The 18,395-nt window shown below is 47.7% G+C and overlaps 1 protein-coding gene across 1 annotated transcript in view; it reads right to left on the minus strand.

The window, feature by feature from the left end:
• Positions 1-16,712, minus strand: part of Tmem72 (transmembrane protein 72) — a 28,105-nt gene extending 11,393 nt beyond the window's left edge. Inside the window, exon 1 of the mRNA XM_020181537.2 lies at positions 16,306-16,712. Within this exon, the coding sequence (XP_020037126.1) occupies positions 16,306-16,375 (70 nt within the window). The 5' untranslated portion in view covers positions 16,376-16,712. The remainder of the gene's footprint in view (positions 1-16,305) is intronic.
• Between the last annotated feature and the right edge of the window lie 1,683 nt (positions 16,713-18,395).

The following is an 18,395-nucleotide window of genomic DNA, read 5'->3' on the forward strand; positions in this document are numbered from 1 at the left end:
TGCCTGGATCACTGTGTTTGCTGCTCATGTGGCCTCGTTTTTGCTTGCTGACTGCGGCTGTTTCGCAGATTCTGGGCTATTGCTTTGAACCCAGTGCTGATTAAGCCCCTGGGCTCCACTGTTCAGCCTGTTCGGCCTGGTTTATGCTGCCCAACCTGGGTTCCCCTTGGTGATTGGGCTGGTTCCTTGTCCTCTCCTCACAGGGATTCCTTGCTCCTAGGGCTCCCCCAAACAGCACTCTTCTGACTCTGTCCAGCCCCCCAGTGGGGGCATTCTGTGGGGAATGCATGGATCCAGGTCCAGATCTCTTTCGTTCTCTAATTGATTCCACTGCCCGCACCCTGCACTTTTCTCTCTGGGCCCTTTCCAGTGTGGCTTCACCCTGCCTTCCTCCCAGACAGCCAGAGATGAAGGCTGTCTGTTGACTGCCTCTGTGGGGTCCTTCACCCCTGCTGCTTCTTCCTTTCCTTACAGATAGACATGTGAACTTCCATCCACAGTGTCCCAAGCTGAAGGGAGCCTTTGGTCTCCTGCTGAGATGCTGCCTCCGGGAAATCAGGGAGGAGTCCCTGGCTGAGGCCATCAGCACTCTGGGTGACTGTGCCAGTTAGAGGACTGAGAGTTGGAGGTGCAAATGTTTTCTGAGTGCTAGACCGAGGGTTTGGCTCTGTCTGTACGCCAGGAGCAGAGTGTCGGTGGACACTGGGCCTCCTGCTGCCTAGGTTCCAGCTGTCCTACTGGTGAATGCCGGGCAAAGCTGGTGATGAGGCAGGCTAACTTAGGAAAAGTTTGGGACGCATAGAAAAAACATTACATTTTAGATTAACCATGCTTTGGCTCAGGAACCACCCATGCCCCTCCCCACTCATTGATTAGTTGGTGGGAATTTCCTTGTTCTTTCTTTCCCATAGGTTACCGTCGGTTTTAAAAGCCCCTGAAGAGCAGAAACAGGCTCTTGGCTTCTGGGTTTTACCTGGGTCCCACCATGCTCCCCTTTGTATTTTCCTTTCCTAACTTTTAATAAATTCCATTTATACCTGTGTGTCCTGTGGTGGATTCTTTCTCGCTGGACACAGAATGTGGAAGTCTTCCGATCACAGACTGAACCAGCGCTATTAACAGTGGTGCTGACGAGCCACAGTCCCTGTGGTGCCAGCCTAACTGAAGACCATTTCAGAGTCTGGCTCCTTATGGCAGCCCCAAGGCACAGGGAAACCGATTTTTCCCATTTTACGGAGCAGGAAGGTGAGGCTCAGTAACCTTGTGTAGCTCACCCAAGAACACATACTATGAAGCAAGACCTAAGCCTTCTGGCTCCAGGTAGTGGGCCAGAAGTAGGCCTGGTATCTCCTGTCTACCAGGAGATGGGAGTCTGTGTATGTGAGTGCACGTGTGCCCGTGTGCATGTGTGCGTGCAAGAGAAGGTATATGTGAGTGTGCATGTGTGTGAGTATATGCAAGTGAGTGTGTGTTTTGTGTAGGCAAAGCCACTTACTTAGTGTCCACCATGTATCTGTCCTATTCTCGGCACTTAGCATTTTTAACTTATTAAATCATTGCAACAGGCCTATAAGAAGGTCCTATTCTTACCCCCACTTTACACTACAGGAAACTGAGGCTCAGATTGTTAGCAACACCACTCAATCAACTAACCAAGCAACCATGCATGTCTACATCAGATTCCGTGTTTAATATCACATCAGTTAGTTAGAAGCTGGTAGCTCCATCTCTCTGAGCCTTAGTTTCCCCATTCAACCTCCTACACACAAAAGCTGTGAAGATTCAGTGACTAATTGATGCCAGGCCCATCACAGATTCTCAGTGGAACCATCTGTCACTCTTTGGTTCAAAGGGAGGGACAGAATACACACAATGAGGTCTTCCCACCTCATTGGCCTGGGGAAGGGCCCTTTGACTCAGGGCTGGTGATTATGGCTGTGCACTTTGGAGCTGGTTGGGGGCTCCACTCACAGTGGTGGCCTCTGCAGATTTGCCTGGACTGGTGGCAGATGGCAGAAAGGGTCTTGGGAACTCAATTCCTCATGATTTGTCGGCAGATGCCTTTTGCTTTGTCCACTGTAGACTGAAATGGAGGGTCAACAGCAGAGGGGCACTAAGGAATGCTCTAGGGGCAATGCTGGTCTTCACTAAAACAATCTAAATGACAGTGACAGAGAAATAGAGCTGGACTTGGGTCCCAGTTCTGTGGGTTGTCACCTGGGTAACATTTGATAAGTTCTTAACACATTTGAGTTGGGTTTTCTTATCTCTTAGAATGGGCAGAATTATAAGTCACAGAGATTCCTCAGATTGGAGAAAATAAGCATCTGTGCCTACTGTGAGGAGAAGGTGTTCCACCTTCTCCCCAAACTCAGGTCCTGGCAGCTTCCTAGCCTCTAGCTAGTCGATTTTGCCCCAGTGGGGCAGGATAGCTCTCCCCAAAGCTTTCTCCCAACCACTGCTGTGCTGGTGTCCACCTGTGCTGGGATACATAGCACCCTTTGGCTGGAGGAGGAGGACAGTATATGTAGGGAAGCCAGGAGTCTGGGTCCTTAGCCTAGGTGAGGATTAAGAGCATCCAGGGGAATTCTTATGGGAGTCTGGAAAGTCTTTTGACACTCAGGCCAAGGGGTTTCCTGCTTTCTGCTGATCCTCTCAGTTCTGAGGTTATTTTTCAGGCAGACCATGTGAGGCTGAGACAACACTGGTCAGCAGGAAGCCCTTCCTCTGCCCCCCCCCCACCCCCGCTCCTTCACTGTTTGTCTGCTTGAGGCCTTGATCTTCAGGCTGCTTCTATCCATGCTCATTGGAGTCCCCCTGACAGCCCTTCCTTCCTTCTTGGTCCTGTAGCATCTCCAATCAGGCATCAGGCTCACCCTTGAGGTGTGCTGTGTCCAGCAGGAGAGGTGAGATGTGGACAGAGAGAAGTATATACAGGGAGAAGAGCAAGTCGGGCTATGAGACAATCTCACCTGATGCGCTGGGTCAGACAGGATGGGCCACTCCTGAGGAGTATCAGGAAGGAATTTATAGAGGAGATTAAACTAGAGTAGACAAGGAAGGAAGGCAAGAAGTGGACATGTGCAAATGGTAGGAGTCAGGCATTCCAAGAAGAGACTCTACAGCAGGTTGTTCTATTTGGAACAGGGGTAAAAATGGAGCAATGAGCAGTGCATGTGTGTGGGGGGAGGTCCCAAGATTGCGGGTCCTCAAATACCAGCCTCCACAGGGTGGAAAGAGGGAATACTTGTGCGTTTGGAAGCAGCAGAGGGATGTGTTCAGACTGGTATTTCAGAAGGCTCCCTGCTTCAGGCAGATGGGGTAAGAGATTTAGGTGATATTTGGAGGTAGCTAAGGGATAGAGTCCAGCTCTAGGTTCTCCTGGCCTCCCCTCTCCCAGCACAATGGTATGTTAGTTCCTTTGTTGGCCTTGCCTTGAGGCAAAGTTCTGGTTGTGGTTCCTGCTGGCATGGCCTGGTTGCCCTGTTCAGCTGTCTTCCCAGTAGGGTGTTTGGCACCAGAGCAGGAAGAGGGGTAGGGTAGTTCTTTCATGTCCCCGACGGAAGTCTTTCTAGGCACAAAGAAGCAGGCATACACTATCGCCACATGTTGCTTTTTTGGGTTTTTCTGGGCAGTGGGGGCAGAGGTGTGGACAATCACAGGCAGTCAGACAGTGTTTGGGTTTGGAAGCTCCCTGGCTATACCAGCTCAGCTGCCTCCCAGCAAAGTGCCACTCTGTGTCACAATGATAGTAGGCCCTCCGTGTCTACCTTGTTTAATCTGCACATCGGAGGTATGAACAGGTCATGCTGTTATTTGTGGAAAAATCCAAAAGAATGTCCTGGGGTGAAACATCTTGTCCAAGGCCTAGAGCAGTGCAGGGCATAGAGAAGCCGGTCTAGGTGTCATTGCCATGGGTCCTCCCACCCTGGCAGGGATCAGGGAGGGACCGAGATGAGGATGGTGCAGGATGGAGGGACCTTTCCTTGGTGCCTTTTGAGCACAAGAGGGGACACAGGAGAGATGAGATCCAAGTTGTTACTAGCAATGGACCATTGAGTTCTTCCCAAGCTGATAGAATGTGTACATCAGCATGAGGCAGGAAACTAACCGCTCTGACCCTTCTGTGACCAATACCTGCCATCCATATTGTGGGTCAGTGTGGTGACCACCTAACTCACCCCTCACTTTGGGTATCTAGCAAGGACCCTCATCTTGGGCAGAGTTCTTCTGAGTGTCAGAGGGCCACGGCCTGAATTGCCCTGTCAGGGACGTGTATCCCAGCAACTCTGGAGTTGTGTGGTCGGGATCCAAAGTCCCCAGCGATCACATCCATTCCTTTGTGCCAGGTGTGGGCAAAAGCACAAAGGTGCAAGGAAATGACTGTCAGAGCCTGGGAAGACAGTCCAGACTCCATAAATGCAAAGATGTCAAGGGAGGAAAATAAGACCCAGTACTCTGGGGACAGGATAAGGGTGGGCTCTATTTGCCCGCAACCCAGGAAGGCTCTGAGCAGGAGGACAAGGTGTTGGTGAGAGGAAGAAGCATCTTGACCATGAGTCCAGAATCCTAAGTGTCCAGGCCTGGTCTTTGGGTGCTCCTCTGTGCAGCTCTCAGGGCTGGGCAAGGTCATGGGACCATACTGGATAGTGGCAGTGTGACTTCCCCAGCCTACACCTTCACATCTTCTTTCACCTTATACCTTCCTTTCACCTCCACCCCAACCTCAGAGAGAACCAAGTCACTGGGAAAGCTGTGACTGTACCTGGTTCTGGGGAAATCTTTGCTCTGGTCCAGGTGAAGCCAAGTGGGCCTGCTTCTGCAAGAACCTGCTTTAATCTGTAACACTATCTCTCTGAATCCCCCAGTTTTCTCAGTGACCATCTCTAAGGAAAGTGAGCTGGGAATGGGCTCACTGTGAAGCTGACACTCCTGCTGATTCCTAGGGAGCCACTCTCCCTGAGACCCTGTGAGGAGAGGGCTGGGTTCTGTGGCAGGAAATGGAAATTCATTTTACCTCTTTGTATATAGTTACGTGAGAGAAATATTGCTAATGATAGCTATGAAATTTGGGATCTCATTCATACAGCAGATGTGTCAGATTAAGGCTGGCCACAAATCTTTTGCAAAGAAGTTTGATTCTCCTGAGATTACCATGTTGTGAGGAAGCCCAAGTCAACCAAGTGGAGAAATGGTTAGAGAAATGGTTAGATGCACGGTGGGCCCCAGCTGGCTCAGCCTTCCCAGCTAGCACTGGACAGATGCATGAAGAACTTATTTCGACATTCAACTCCTGTAGATGCGATGTGGATGAGGGCTGATGAATCCATCCACCAGTCAGAACCAAAGCCCCACATGAACCTTAGAGGAGCCACTTTGGCCACGCCAGCTGACCCCACCATGATCCCTGACATCTCGGGTGTCCTGAGTCACTACGTTTTGGGCATAATAAAATAGCTATTCATCTCATGCCACAGGTTTGGAGTGGTTTGTTACTCAAGATAATTGGAAAAACAGTATCTATCGTCTAGATACTTGAGTTTCTTTAGCACAGAAGCTCTGCATCTGATTTGCTCTGTATTCTGACATATTTAGGAACTAAAATGTCCAAGGCTCTCCATTGGATCTTCAGCTTGATGGTCAGAGAACTAACTTCCAGGCTTCTTGTTCCTGCCCAACATCTGAATACCACAGAGATGCAGGTTCCCAGGAGTGAGAGTAAGTGTCTGGGGATTGCCTTTGGACCTTAGAATACTATTGGTGGCTTTACATCCTAGGACTTCATGGAGGAGCTATTGGGCCCTGCCTCACCAAAAGCAGATTTCTTCTATTTTGCAAAGATTTCCGGTGGAGAAAATGAGAAGAAAAAGTGAGATTCCCTGTTGCAGGAGGATATTGTAAACCATATCCAACACTTGCCCTGGACAGCCTCATTGGGCCTGGCTGTGGAATCTTCTGCCTGGTTTTCTCGCTGGACTTTGCTGGGGACATGCCACCTTTGGAAGGCATCATAGTTTCCATGTGACAGATATAGGACCCAAAATGTTTTGACTGAAAACTTGAGCTTTCCTAAATATTTTCCCAAAGAACTAGTCTCTAGAACCAAAATTATTTCAGGAAGTGAACATGAGTGTGGTCTTGAATTTGGGGGGAGTTAAGAATGGAATTGATGGGTAAGAAGGAGCCTGAGCATGTCTTCTGAGTGTCTGTCCTCCAAGACTGCCCTGGTGGACCCCTGCTCTCTCAAAGGCCTCATGCCCACACATGGATGGGAGGTGCTTAATCTGTAATGAAGATGGCTCTCATTTTGTAAGGAAGAAAGGAGGCCACTCCCATGGCTGTGCAGGGGCAGTGTGGCCTCTTTGTGGCTCTGACAGGGGGCACCTCTGGCCCCACATCTAGAAATGGAGGTGACTGTGGGGTAAGGGCTTCTGGCTACTCATGGAGCTTGACCTGCACTTCTTCCTGCCATTCTCCCTGTCGTGGGGGAGCCTGGCTGACATCTCTGGAACTCTGCTTGCCCAGGGCACTAGTGCTGTGTGAAACCTGCCAACCACATCAGCCACTTGCTGGGGCATATGAGACTGGGGCATTGACTGAGCTGGGCTCCCGGATAGAAGAGCTGACCCTTTGACTATGGAGACAAGTAATAGGACAAATGTCATACTATCCCCAGAGTCAGAGCCTCATTATAACACAATCTCTATGGAAAGAATTTCTGGCTGTGCCGTCTGTCCTGCTCTGGGAGGGGGGATCCTGGGGGAGCTGCACTGCAGTACAGTCGGTGGCATTAGATTCTCTCCATCCCTCCCTGGTATCTCTACCTTCAGTTTCCTGGCTACTGCTGGCCCAAACCAACAGAAGCACCTCACCTTCCCCATTTTTGTGCACCATCCCAGGGAGGTATTGGGCATCTCACCTAGGCAGAACCATTTTCGAACAAGCCTGACCTTAGTCACCTAGTTCCCTTCCCTCCAGACTCTGTCCCTCATGTCTGGGCTGGGTCTGACCTCAGCACAGGCACTTTCTTCTCCCATAGGCTAGGACTTGCTTCTGAGTTGCCTTTCTGATACTCAGCAGGGATCAGAGATCCTTCCTTTCTTAGGCTCAGTAGGCCTGAGTGAGGAAGTTGTCTTGTGAGCATCCTGAAGCCCAAGGCTCACAGGGTGGTGGATGGAAGCTATCAAGGAGGATGTAGCAGCAGGAAGAACAGACAGCTGAGTCCTGGCCCTTTAGGTAAGTCATAACACTCCAGTCTGCTTCCTGTTCTGAAAAATGAAGATAATAAAATATGCATAATGGTGACCACAAGCGCTCAGTTTTGATAACTGATAGTGTTGTGTGAACGAGGAGAATGGCTAATAGAAGTATTATCAGTCCTCTCAGAGGGGATGGCAGGGTTTATTTTCATCCTTTGCTTCCATTAGCACATATTCTTACTGTGGCCAAAGAGCTCTTCTGGACGCATTGACATTGATCATCATTTTTCCTGCTAGGGCACAAGAGGCACATGGAGCAGAGTCCCCTTATCAGCCCAGCCAGGGCAATCTAGCTAAGCCAACAGCAGCCTGGCCTCCAGATAGGAAGGCATAGCCTACTTGCCCAGATGTGTGAACAGTAAGAACTATTGTTGCATGACAATGAGGGTCTGCAGTGGTCACCCAGCAATATTTGGCAAAGATAACATCCACCTTGAAAGACAGCTTTACTGAGGTGTACTTGATCTAATTTCATAAGCACTGACATATGTCTACACTCATGAAACCATCACGATTAAGAGAATTACTCAAGGTTTCCTCTGGTATCATTGTGATCCTCTCATCCTTCTATCACTAGAGGTTAGTTTGTGTTTTTCAGAAGTTTATATACATGGATTCAAACAGTATGTACTCCTTTTGGCCGTCTACTCTCATTCAGCACAAGTATTTCCAGATTCACCCATGTCATAGTGTGTATCAGTGGTCCATAACTTCCTATTCCATTATAGGGATGCACCTCAGTGTGTTTATAACCCACCTATTGATGGGTGCTTGGGTTATTTCTAGCTTCAGGTTATTAGTAATCACTTTGCTATAAACATTCATGTGTAATCTTTGTATGGGCATGTGTACTTTCTCTTCTTTTGGGGAAATACAAGTAGAATGGCTACACCATTTGACTGAGAAACTGTTAAACTGTTTTCAAAGTGGTTGTACCATTTTGCATTCTCAATAGTAGTGTATGAGACTTTCCTACTCTTGCTACAGCCAGTCTTCAATTCTGGACATTCTACAGGTATGCATGGTCTTGATTCGTATCTTCCTCACGACCAATGATGTGAAACATCTTTCACATGCTTATTTGCCATTCGTTTATTCTCCTGACATTGTATTTTGAAGGGAGAAGTTTTAAATTTTGATGGCATCCAACTTAACAACTCTTTTATGGTTTTGTGTCTAAGAAATCTCTGCCTAATTCACTAGTGAAGTTTTTTTTCCTCATTTTCTAGGAGTTTCAAAGTTTAAGGTTTTACGTTTAGGTCTATGATCCATGTTGAGTCATTTTTTGATTATGGTACAAAGTGTAGTTAGAAGATCAGTTTTGGTAAAAGGGTGTTTGATTGTTTATCACTGTTGAAGAAGTTATCATTTCTTCACTAAATTGCCTTTGCGCTTTTGTCAAAACCTAGTTGTGAATGTGTCCAGGTCTATTTCTGGGCCTTTGTGTGTTCCATTAATCTATTTGTCTTTCTTTGTATCAATAGTGTACTGTCTTGATTTCTGTAACTTTATAATAAGACTTTAAATCAGGAACTGTTAATCTTCTAGCTGCTGTTTAAAAAAGTTGTTTTGGCCATACTAGGACTTCTGCATTTTCATGTGAACTTTGGAAATAATTTATCAATTTTCTCAATCCCAAGTCTTCTGGGATTTTGGTTGGGATTGCACTGAAACCATAGAACAATTTTGACATTGTAACAATATCAAGTCTTATCATCTATGGACAAATATATTTCCTGATTTGTAGGGTTATTTTTTTACTATCTCTCAGCAATTATTTTTAATATTCAGTGAACAAGTTTTTTTAAAAAAATGTTTTGTCAGATTTATCCCTAAACAGTTCATATTTTGATGTGATTATAATTTAAAATCTTCAATTTCCAAAATTCACATGAAAATGCAGAAGTCCTAGTATGGCCAAAACAACTTTTTTAAACAGCAGCTAGAAGACTAACAGTTCCTGATTTAAAGTCTTATTATAAAGTTACAGAAATCAAGACAGTACACTATTGATACAAAGAAAGACAAATAGATTAATGGAACACACAAAGGCCCAGAAATAGACCTGGACACATTCACAACTAGGTTTTGACAAAAGCGCAAAGGCAATTTAGTGAAGAAATGATAACTTCTTCAACAGTGATAAACAATCAAACACCCTTTTACCAAAACTGATCTTCTAACTACACTTTGTACCATAATCAAAAAATGACTCAACATGGATCATAGACCTAAATGTAGAACCTTAAACTTTGAAACTCCTAGAAAATGAGGAAAAAAAACGTCACTAGTGGATTAGGTAGAGATTTCTAATTTTGCCAATAAATGAAAATCAATTACTGCATTTTGATCTCGTCTTCTGCAACTTTGCTGGATCCTTTGATAAGTTCTAGTAGCTTTTGGGGTAGATTCCATCAGATTTTCTACAGATAATCATTTAATCTGTGAAATTAAGAATTTTTCTTAGCTGACCATAGCATATGGTCAGTTATATTAAATGTTTTTTCAACCATTAAGGCAACCTGCTGATGAAGGATTTTAGTCTGTGGTTTTCTTGTAACATCTTTGATATCCATGTAAATGCTGAGTTCATAAAATAAATTGAGAAGTATTCCCTCTTTTTCAAATTTTTGGAAGATTATATAGATAGGTATTATTTCTTCCTTAAATGTGGGTAAACTCCCCCCTGAGACTGTCTGGGCTGATACATCAGTTTTTGGTGACAACACTGTTGGTACAGAGGGGCTCTGCAGACTTGCGGGAGTCCTTGATACTGTTGAGGAGATGCTGTCTCCCACTAGAATAGATCCTCATTGAGAAGATACACTTGAGAAATTTCTTCTAGTTTTGGTGTCAGGGATACTCAAGGTATTTGCTTCTTGTTCATCCTTGGTGTTCAAAGAGATTGTGTTTGTTTAGTCTTCCACATGGCAGTTCTCCTGGTGCCAGGAAACAATGACCATGTGCTCATAGCACAACACTACGCTTCATCATCCAACCTGTGCCTGGCCTGGGGTAAGGCTTTCTGAGCTGCCTCTCCCCAGGGTCAGGTATTGGCATCTAACTGCAAGTCTTTTTGTTCATAGCCTACTTTAGAAGGCTGAACAGAACTAAGGTAATGTTGAAAGAACTGTCAGCCCATGAAAAGTAGAACAGGGTTGCCTCTTCCTTCTGGTTTGCTCACTACACATGGTCTAGAAACAACCCCCTGTGGCTGGATTTTTTTTTTTTTTTTGGTGGGACTAGGGTTTAAACTCAGGACTTCACATTTGCAAAGCAGGTGCTAGATCACTTGAATCAGACCTCTAATCCATTTTGCTCGGGTTATTTTGGAGATGGGGGTCTGGAGAACTATTTGCCTCAGCTGAGCTTGAAACATGATCCTCTCCAGCTCAGTGTCCTAAGAAGCTAGGATTATGGGTGTGAGCCTCTGGCACTGATCTTTACTACCCAAGATCAAGATGTGTTGGGAAATGTCACCAGCAATAGGTCATTTACAGCCTCCCCCTTCCTCCCTTTCCAGTCCCCGGGTCACATGCTGCTTTTCTCCTTTCCTCTGACCTTCTTTTTTCCATCCTGCGAGAGAGCATCATGTTGTATAGATCTCATGTCCTGCGCTCTCCCCTGAAATTAGCCTGTACTGCATGGGTACCTGTGTGCCAGGCAGTTTGTTGCCTGAGTCATTGCTTCATTGCAATCTCAAAGTAGAAGCGATGGGTGTCCATACTGTGTAGACAGGGAAACTGAGACTTGAAGAGCTCAGGTGACATGGCTAAGGTCACACAGCTAGTAGGGCAGGACACAGATCCACCCTCACACACGCAGCACCGCAGCACTGGGTGCTGGGATGTGGGTTCATTAGTTTGCCTCCCTAGTCAGACAGTGTGCAGCCTCCGCACCCAATCCCCTCCATCCGGGGGTCTTGTGTCCTAATGTATGTGTCCACATTGCATGTATGGAAACTCAGCAAATGCTTGTAGGTGAAATGAATCTGGAACTCCAGCCAGAGTCTTGTTCTAAATCTAAGTAGGAAGCCACAGGCACAAAGAAGTAAAGAAAGAAATACTTGAACCAAACTCTACTGCCTTTCAAGGCAAGGAGGAGGGAGGGACAGAGAGAGGGAGATTATGTTTACTCCTCAAGATGATCAGATCAGAAAAGAAAACCACTCAGGATCCACTTGGCAGGTCTGTAGTCTTGCTGTGTAGTCTCACTGGGCCAGATATCCCTACATGCTGGAGCGCTTAATGTCTTAAGTGGCAGTAGGGGTGGAAATTAGCACAGGGCCCTGGATAGTTGCTTCAGAAGCATTTGTTTTCTTGGAGGCTTTGGGCAGAGATAAGGTCAAATTATGCGTTTGCCGTACCCTTTAACAGATAAGAACATCTGGATTTCAAGTGCTTTCTTTGTCCTACTGTGTAAGTTATTTGTATATCTGAGCATTGTGTGGTGAGGAATGGAGCTGCCTCTGTTGAGAATCAGGTTAATGGGTCAAAACCTAGAACAAAACAAAACCTCTCAGTGATCCCAGGCTGGCCCCAGACACTTGACTTGGGAGAAGGTGGACGTTGTCCTGGTGAGTAGGATTGCTCAGACAGCTTTGTGTGGACCTCACCTCAGTCCCTTGTTGGCTCTGTTGTGCTTCATGCTTAGGAGCCTTACTTTGTGGCTCTGTACCTGGGAAGACTGAGCTCTGTCCATTGGCTGTGAAACCTCTGCCAAGCACCTAAGCGTTCTGAGCCTCACATTTCTCACTGTAGCCCTCCAGGCCTTTGTAGGGCTACAGCAAGATAATGACTGTACAGCTTGCTGTCAGTCATGTACCTTTGGGCCCATAGATGGGAGGCCCTACCTACTGGGATAGTTCCTTCTAGAAATCTGCCCGTCCACATGGGGTCTAGGAGTGGGCTTGGCTGGAGATGATCATGGTGGCACCAGCTACATCACGTGTGGCGTCCCTTCAGAGATAGAGAAGGAGTAGCCAGACCCAGTGTCTGCATCTTCAGGGTTAGAAAGTGTTTGGCAGACCTTGGCTGTGCAATGCAATGTAACCATGTCTATCTTCACCATGATCTCACCCACTGGAGCCCGTGCACTGTTAGGCCTGAGACCAAGGGTAGGGTGGGACACGAAGCCAGACTGTGAGGTAGCTATGATTAGGCCTCTCTGGGAACCTCTGTGTTTTGCAACCTGAATCTTACAGTCATCAAAATGCAAAGAGGCAAGCCCTTTACCCCAAATTCAGCAGAGGATTCAATGAGGAATAGTGGCTTCAAGAGTAGATTCTCATTAGTTGGACTCTTGCCTTCCCTCCTGGCATGAGACCTTGAGCAAAGGTCTTACTTTCCCTGCCTATACAATGGGTATGAGGATGGGCGTAATGATTCTTTCACGAATGCTTAAGAGGGTGAAATGAAATACTGCATTTAAAACTTGTAGCACAGACTCTGAGTTCAAACCCCAGTATCGCTCCCCGCCCCCCCCAAAAAAGAAGGTCTTAAAACATGTAGCCCAGAGCTTGGCCCAAAGTAAAGACCAGTAATAATGTTAATTATCAGTTACCACTACCCAGAGACACAGTTGGAAGAGGAAACAGAGCTCCTGAGTATGGCAAGGGGAAGCCTCCAGCTTGAGCCTTTTTGCTCTGAGGAAAATTAGGAGGGCCTGCCTGATTGCCTGAGACGTCTTCTATGCGGGTCTCTTTTGTGGAAGCCCGTGCCTATCTGTGTGCAAGGAGTCAGCTGGAAGGAGAGTCCTCCTCCTTCCCTCCACTTCAGGGCATCCTGAGCTTGACAGGGGAGCTTTTCTCATTCTCTTCCTGGTCTGGCAGACTGAGGGCTGGTGAGGGAGATATTGGAGATTCTTGGGGATGAGGGCTGCAGGAGTTCAAAGGGAGGCCGGCCCTGCCTTCTTAGCCTGCTTGGGGATTAATCCTCCTGTACAAACCTTGTCATATCTGATAGAGGAGGGGTGCCCTGGACCCCTGGGCCCATTCAGTTAAAAGCCACTTCCCAGGTCCCCTCTCCTGATGCCTAGTCTATATTGAGAGCCAATCATAAGCCAGGTTTGATGATGCATGCCTGTCCCACTAGGGAGGAGGAGGCAGCAGAATCATGAATTCAAGGCCAATCTGGGACACATAGTGAGACCCTGTCTCAGAAAATCAGTCGATCCATCGATTGATCAAGCCAATCGATCATTGAGGACAGAGTCTCTACTGGGGACAAGTTGCACACCTGGGATGTCTTTGCCCTGTCTCAGATGAACACAGTGAGAACCTGCTTTGGAGGATGGATACTCAGGTACTCCTACACGTACAATGGAGGAGTCTTCAGTGTGTCTGCTTCATGGGCAGCTCCTGGTCCCCCATACCCCCCGCCCCGCAACAGAGGCACTTAGAGGTCACACACATAGTTTCGCACACATGCACACTGCCACGCATACCTCAATGACTTCCCAGGCCAGGGAGATAATGCAAATGAGCCCCGTGAAAGACAATGGCAAGGGAGGGGGCCTCTGATGGCCTAGACACCATATGGCAGTTTCAAGGGACAGAATTTCTTAATTTTAAAAACTCTCAGCTGGGTACAGTCTGTCTGTGGTCTGTTTGTCTTGGTCTGTCTGTGCTCTAAAACCACTTATGGTATAGGGCTGGACCTCAGGGTGGGGCAGCAATGACCTGAGGGGCTACTGGACATCCCAAGGGGGACTCAGTCCCTCTGTGGGGCTAGCCATGGGCATAGCCACAGTGCCTTTCTGTCTGGTGGAAGTATCTGGGGCCTGGTACCTCTGACGGTCTGGGTCCTATCTGCAGGGTACAGGGAGGAGGCTGCTGGACTGGACAGAGGCTGTGGCTTCCTAGGAGCTGCCTGGTCCCTGCAGGTGACATTACAGAAGCCCTTGGTCACATGGCTTACTGGCTTCTGGAGAAACCCACACCCTATACCTGCAGGGGTGTCAGGGGTTACTTTGTTCCCTCAACCCCTGGATTTCTGCACAGTGCCTGCCTGTTTCAAATCTCATTTCCTCTTTAGCAGCAATGTCCCTATAATGGGGCCTGGAATTTTCAACAGAGGATTTCAACAAAAAGAGGCTTAAGGGAATAAGGAATTTGCAAATCTTATACACTGGAAATAGGCCAGGAGTTTGGTGACACTGGAAGAAACTCAAGATTTACCCAAGAGCATCAGAGCCCCTCTCTAGCTTCCCACTCCTTCCCAGCATTCTAGAAAGCCCGAGAGAGATTATTTGAAAGCCTGGCCATTAGAAGGCAACTCTGGCCTATTTTTAGCCTGGCTCTTGTATCAAAACCAAGTAGGAGGTCCATCCTCAGCATTAACAGAAGCCTTGTGCACAGAGATAAAAGTTGTGGTTAAGAAAAACAGCAGGCTGGTGTGTGTGTGCACACGCATGTGGGGGGGGCTGCAAACCCTTCCATTGGCTGCGATAAATTGGACTTTTAAACTGTCTTCTGCTAATCCATTAGAAGGATAGATTTGAGCACCTTAGAACAGCTTCCGGGAAGGAGGCAGGCCACAGCTCCGTGTGTAGTGTGGCTGGATGGGTTCCAATCACTGGGATTCCTGGTAGCTGAAGGTGTGGACAGAACAGGGTGGACTTGGATTGGCAGTGGTAGAACAGAACTTCTGTGATGCCCTGTCATGGAAAGCTGCTTAGGGCTACTGTGCCTTCCCTGGGATGGGCTGTTGGGGCAAATCATTCCCCTATGTGGAGGAGAAGGAGGAGACATTGAAGTTCTGAAGGAAGCCAGAGTTGGCTCCTCCACCAGACTGTCTGCACAGGTCTTCAGGAGATCAATTCTCCTATCCCAGGATGCAGGGAGAGCTTTGGCCAGAGTCCTAACCTTTTGGAAAGTCTTGGGGGCAGGACTCCAGGCTGGCAGTTCTGACCTGTGGCACAAACTTCCGCAAGGTCATGGTTCCACTCTGAGCTCAGCTGCTCCATTTAATTTACCAGGAGGAATGGGATTTGACCTCTCTATAGCTCTTCCTGCTCTAACTCATGGTCTAGGTGCTTTTAAGAGCCCACTGACTGGTTCACTGTGAGCTTAGCTCCAGAAATGACGTGGATACCCACTGACTCTGGTGTGTTTCATGGGGGCTTCTGCCAAGTGCCTTCATCCTCAGATCTACTTTCAGCTGTGCTCAGTTCCTGCATCCTTGATCTTCAAAAACACCTGGACAGCAGATCCATTGTACAGGTCAGAAAGCACAGCTTCTCCAAGGTCAAATACACATGGAGCTGAGCTTGGGGACATTCCCATTTGGCAAGACCCCTGAGTAAGCCCTTTCCAGAGTCAGGGAAGGGCTTTGCTGGGCAGTGTGTATCTCCTGCTTGTCTGCCTTGGGGAAATTGGTTCTGTCATTCCAGTCAGCTGTGCAGCCCTGTGGCCAACGGAGTGAGGGAGAGGAGCCAAGCTTACAGCACTCCCCCTTCCCCGTGCAACTCCTATGTCAAGTCACAGTGACAGATCTGGATTTCCACAGTGCACTCTGTTAGTGGGGTTGGGGTGGGCCTGAGGAAACCTGCCATCTCTCTGCCCAGTATGGCCCCCTAGGAAAATGCGGCTCTCTGGCAGACTCTCTCCATGAGCCAGGATTGTGGTTGAGTAAAACAAATGTAGCTTAGTTGACCATTTTCATAACTATACAATGACACACTGATTCTCGCCTTTGCCCAGCCCTTTACAGCTTCACCTTCTATCCCCACGTCTACCTCACGTCTCTCTGCTCACTGCACACATGAGGATGCAGAGGGTTCCCAAGGTCACATGGAGAGTGGTTGCAATCCAAAGATCAGTACCATGCTCCCTTGGCACCAGGCACCAGCTCACTCCTCTGTACCTTCCTGAAGCTTACTCTGCACCTGCAGCTTTTCTGCAGTGTTTTTGGGGACCTTGGGAAAGAAACTGAAGGACAGAAGTGGCCAGATGTGGCCATCATCTCCTGGTTGGCTCTCATCCTTCTGGCAGCCTTGGTTGCTATGCCCCTGAACAAGAGATGGCATTCAGGGGGCGGGGTCTTACCTGCAGCAGTGGTGATGCCCAGGAGGCGGCAGGTGTATTCCAGCCCAGTCCAGAACACCTGGAGTTTCATGGTGCCAGAGGTGAGAGCAGAGTCCCAGCAGGGCAGGCAACAGGGTCTCTGGCCCTGAGAGGCTCTGGATGCAGGTACACAAGCAGGAGGCTGTGGTGGCTGGCTGAGGGCCCCTGAGCCACTAGGCCCTGTCTTCCCAAACCAGTCTTGGCCACCACAGCCTGGCTAAGGTGTGAATGGGGCTCACTTTCCCAGCTCTGCTGTGCCCTTGCCAGGAGCACAGCTTAATCATTACCTTGGAAGAATGTCGCTGCTGCTCCCACAGCCCCAGCCTGGCTTGGAGCTGCTTCAGCCCCAGCAGAGCAGCCTGAGATCAGGCCGATTAGGGCTGGGCTGGAGGCAGCCTAGAGCTGGCAATTAACTGTTTCTGGCTGGGAGGAGGGAGCTGAGGAGGGAGGTGCCCAGCCCTGCCTTATCAGGCAATGAGGTGGGAGAAAGTTACACCTAGATCTCCCACCTGCTCCAGGCCTGGAGGGGAGGATGCACATGTAGATCCATTGTGTGTGCATGTGTGTATGGAGAGAGAGGGAGGGAGAGAGAGAGAGAGAGAGAGAGAGAGAGAGAGAGAGAGAGAGAGAGAGAGAGAGAGAGAGAGAATGTGTCTTTAAATCACCAATAGAAACAACTTTTGAAATGAGTCCCAACCTTCTTTCTTTTGTGTATAGGTGGATTAGAAAGCTTTTCTAGTCTGGTGGATTTGGTCTCTGACCAAACTGCTGCTCAGGCCTGTGACACTCAAGGACCTCCTCATGCCCTCACTTGCATCCCCAATATGTGGGATGTGGGAAATTGTGATTGTTTCAGAGGGAAGGCACTATGTCAATAATTAACTGGGTGACCTTGGGGAAATCTGTGAGCCTTAGTAACTTAGACAAAAATAAATGAAAGGACTAGAGGTACTCAGAGTGTGTGACTGTCCCCAGAGTTGTGCCAATGAGCCCTGACTCTGAAATTGGACAGTGACAGTGAAATTGGGCTTTCACTGGATCATAATTTAGTAGCTGATATAGTGAGTTGAATGATAGCGAGTTTTAGTTTTCCTGCCAGGTGTTTTTCTGAAATCTGCTCCTCCTTTGTGTCTGTGGATAGACTAAGAAACAATCAAACTATAAGGAAAAGCTAACCAATCTAGTAACAATGGAAACCTCACATGCAGTCTTGCTTCTTCCTTTGCTGAGGATGGTAAACGTCATAGAATGAACAGGTAGTTTTGCTATTAAAATTATTTTAAATTGATTAGTTAACTTGACATTCCATAATGATTACTCTATTTTTATAATCCCTCCCTTGAGTGAGTTTAAGAACCTCTCTGCTCATGTGATCATGAAGACTAAGCCGAGAAATGTATCAGTTAGTGTGAGGCCCTGAGTTCTATCCCCAGTACCACACCCCTATCCCCACCCCATGAGTATGATTTGACATATTCACTTCTCGGGCAAACAGACTGTGTTTATTAGCAGACTTTGTCTACCAGCAGACTGTCACTGCAAATGAGGTGGGCTAGACTGATTTAGAACACCCTTCTCCCCCACTCCCTGACCAGTCCCCTCTGAGCCCAGAAAGCCCCATTTCAATTGCAAATCCTTTGTTAAATTAGAATGGAAATTTCCTCCCACATGGACTTAGGATACCTGAGAATTAACATAGGTGTATGCAAGAGTCCACCTGATCCTACCCCTGGCCCAAAGGCCATTGGAGACAGGGAGTGACCCTGGTCTTTTCCCCACCTCCAAGTTAAGTATGATATATAAACGACCTAAAATAACCCCTCCCCTCTTTTCTTTATCTTGTACGCAGCCCCTCCATTCCACCTGGCAGAGATCCCATCTGTAATCCCCTTCCTCCTTTCCTATAGTAAAACTCTGTAATTTCCTTTACTACGTCCATGTGTTCTGCTTGGATTCTTCCTCATTAGAGTGCAAGGACCAAAATCTTCTAATTAGAATCATCAGTGACTTCAGCACAACCTTCCCAAGCTGTTTCATGTCTTGACAGCCTATACCTCCTCCCCCAAATTCAG

This window comes from Castor canadensis, chromosome 7 (assembly GCF_047511655.1).
Source record: "Castor canadensis chromosome 7, mCasCan1.hap1v2, whole genome shotgun sequence".
NCBI classification, from domain to species: Eukaryota; Metazoa; Chordata; class Mammalia; order Rodentia; family Castoridae; genus Castor; species Castor canadensis.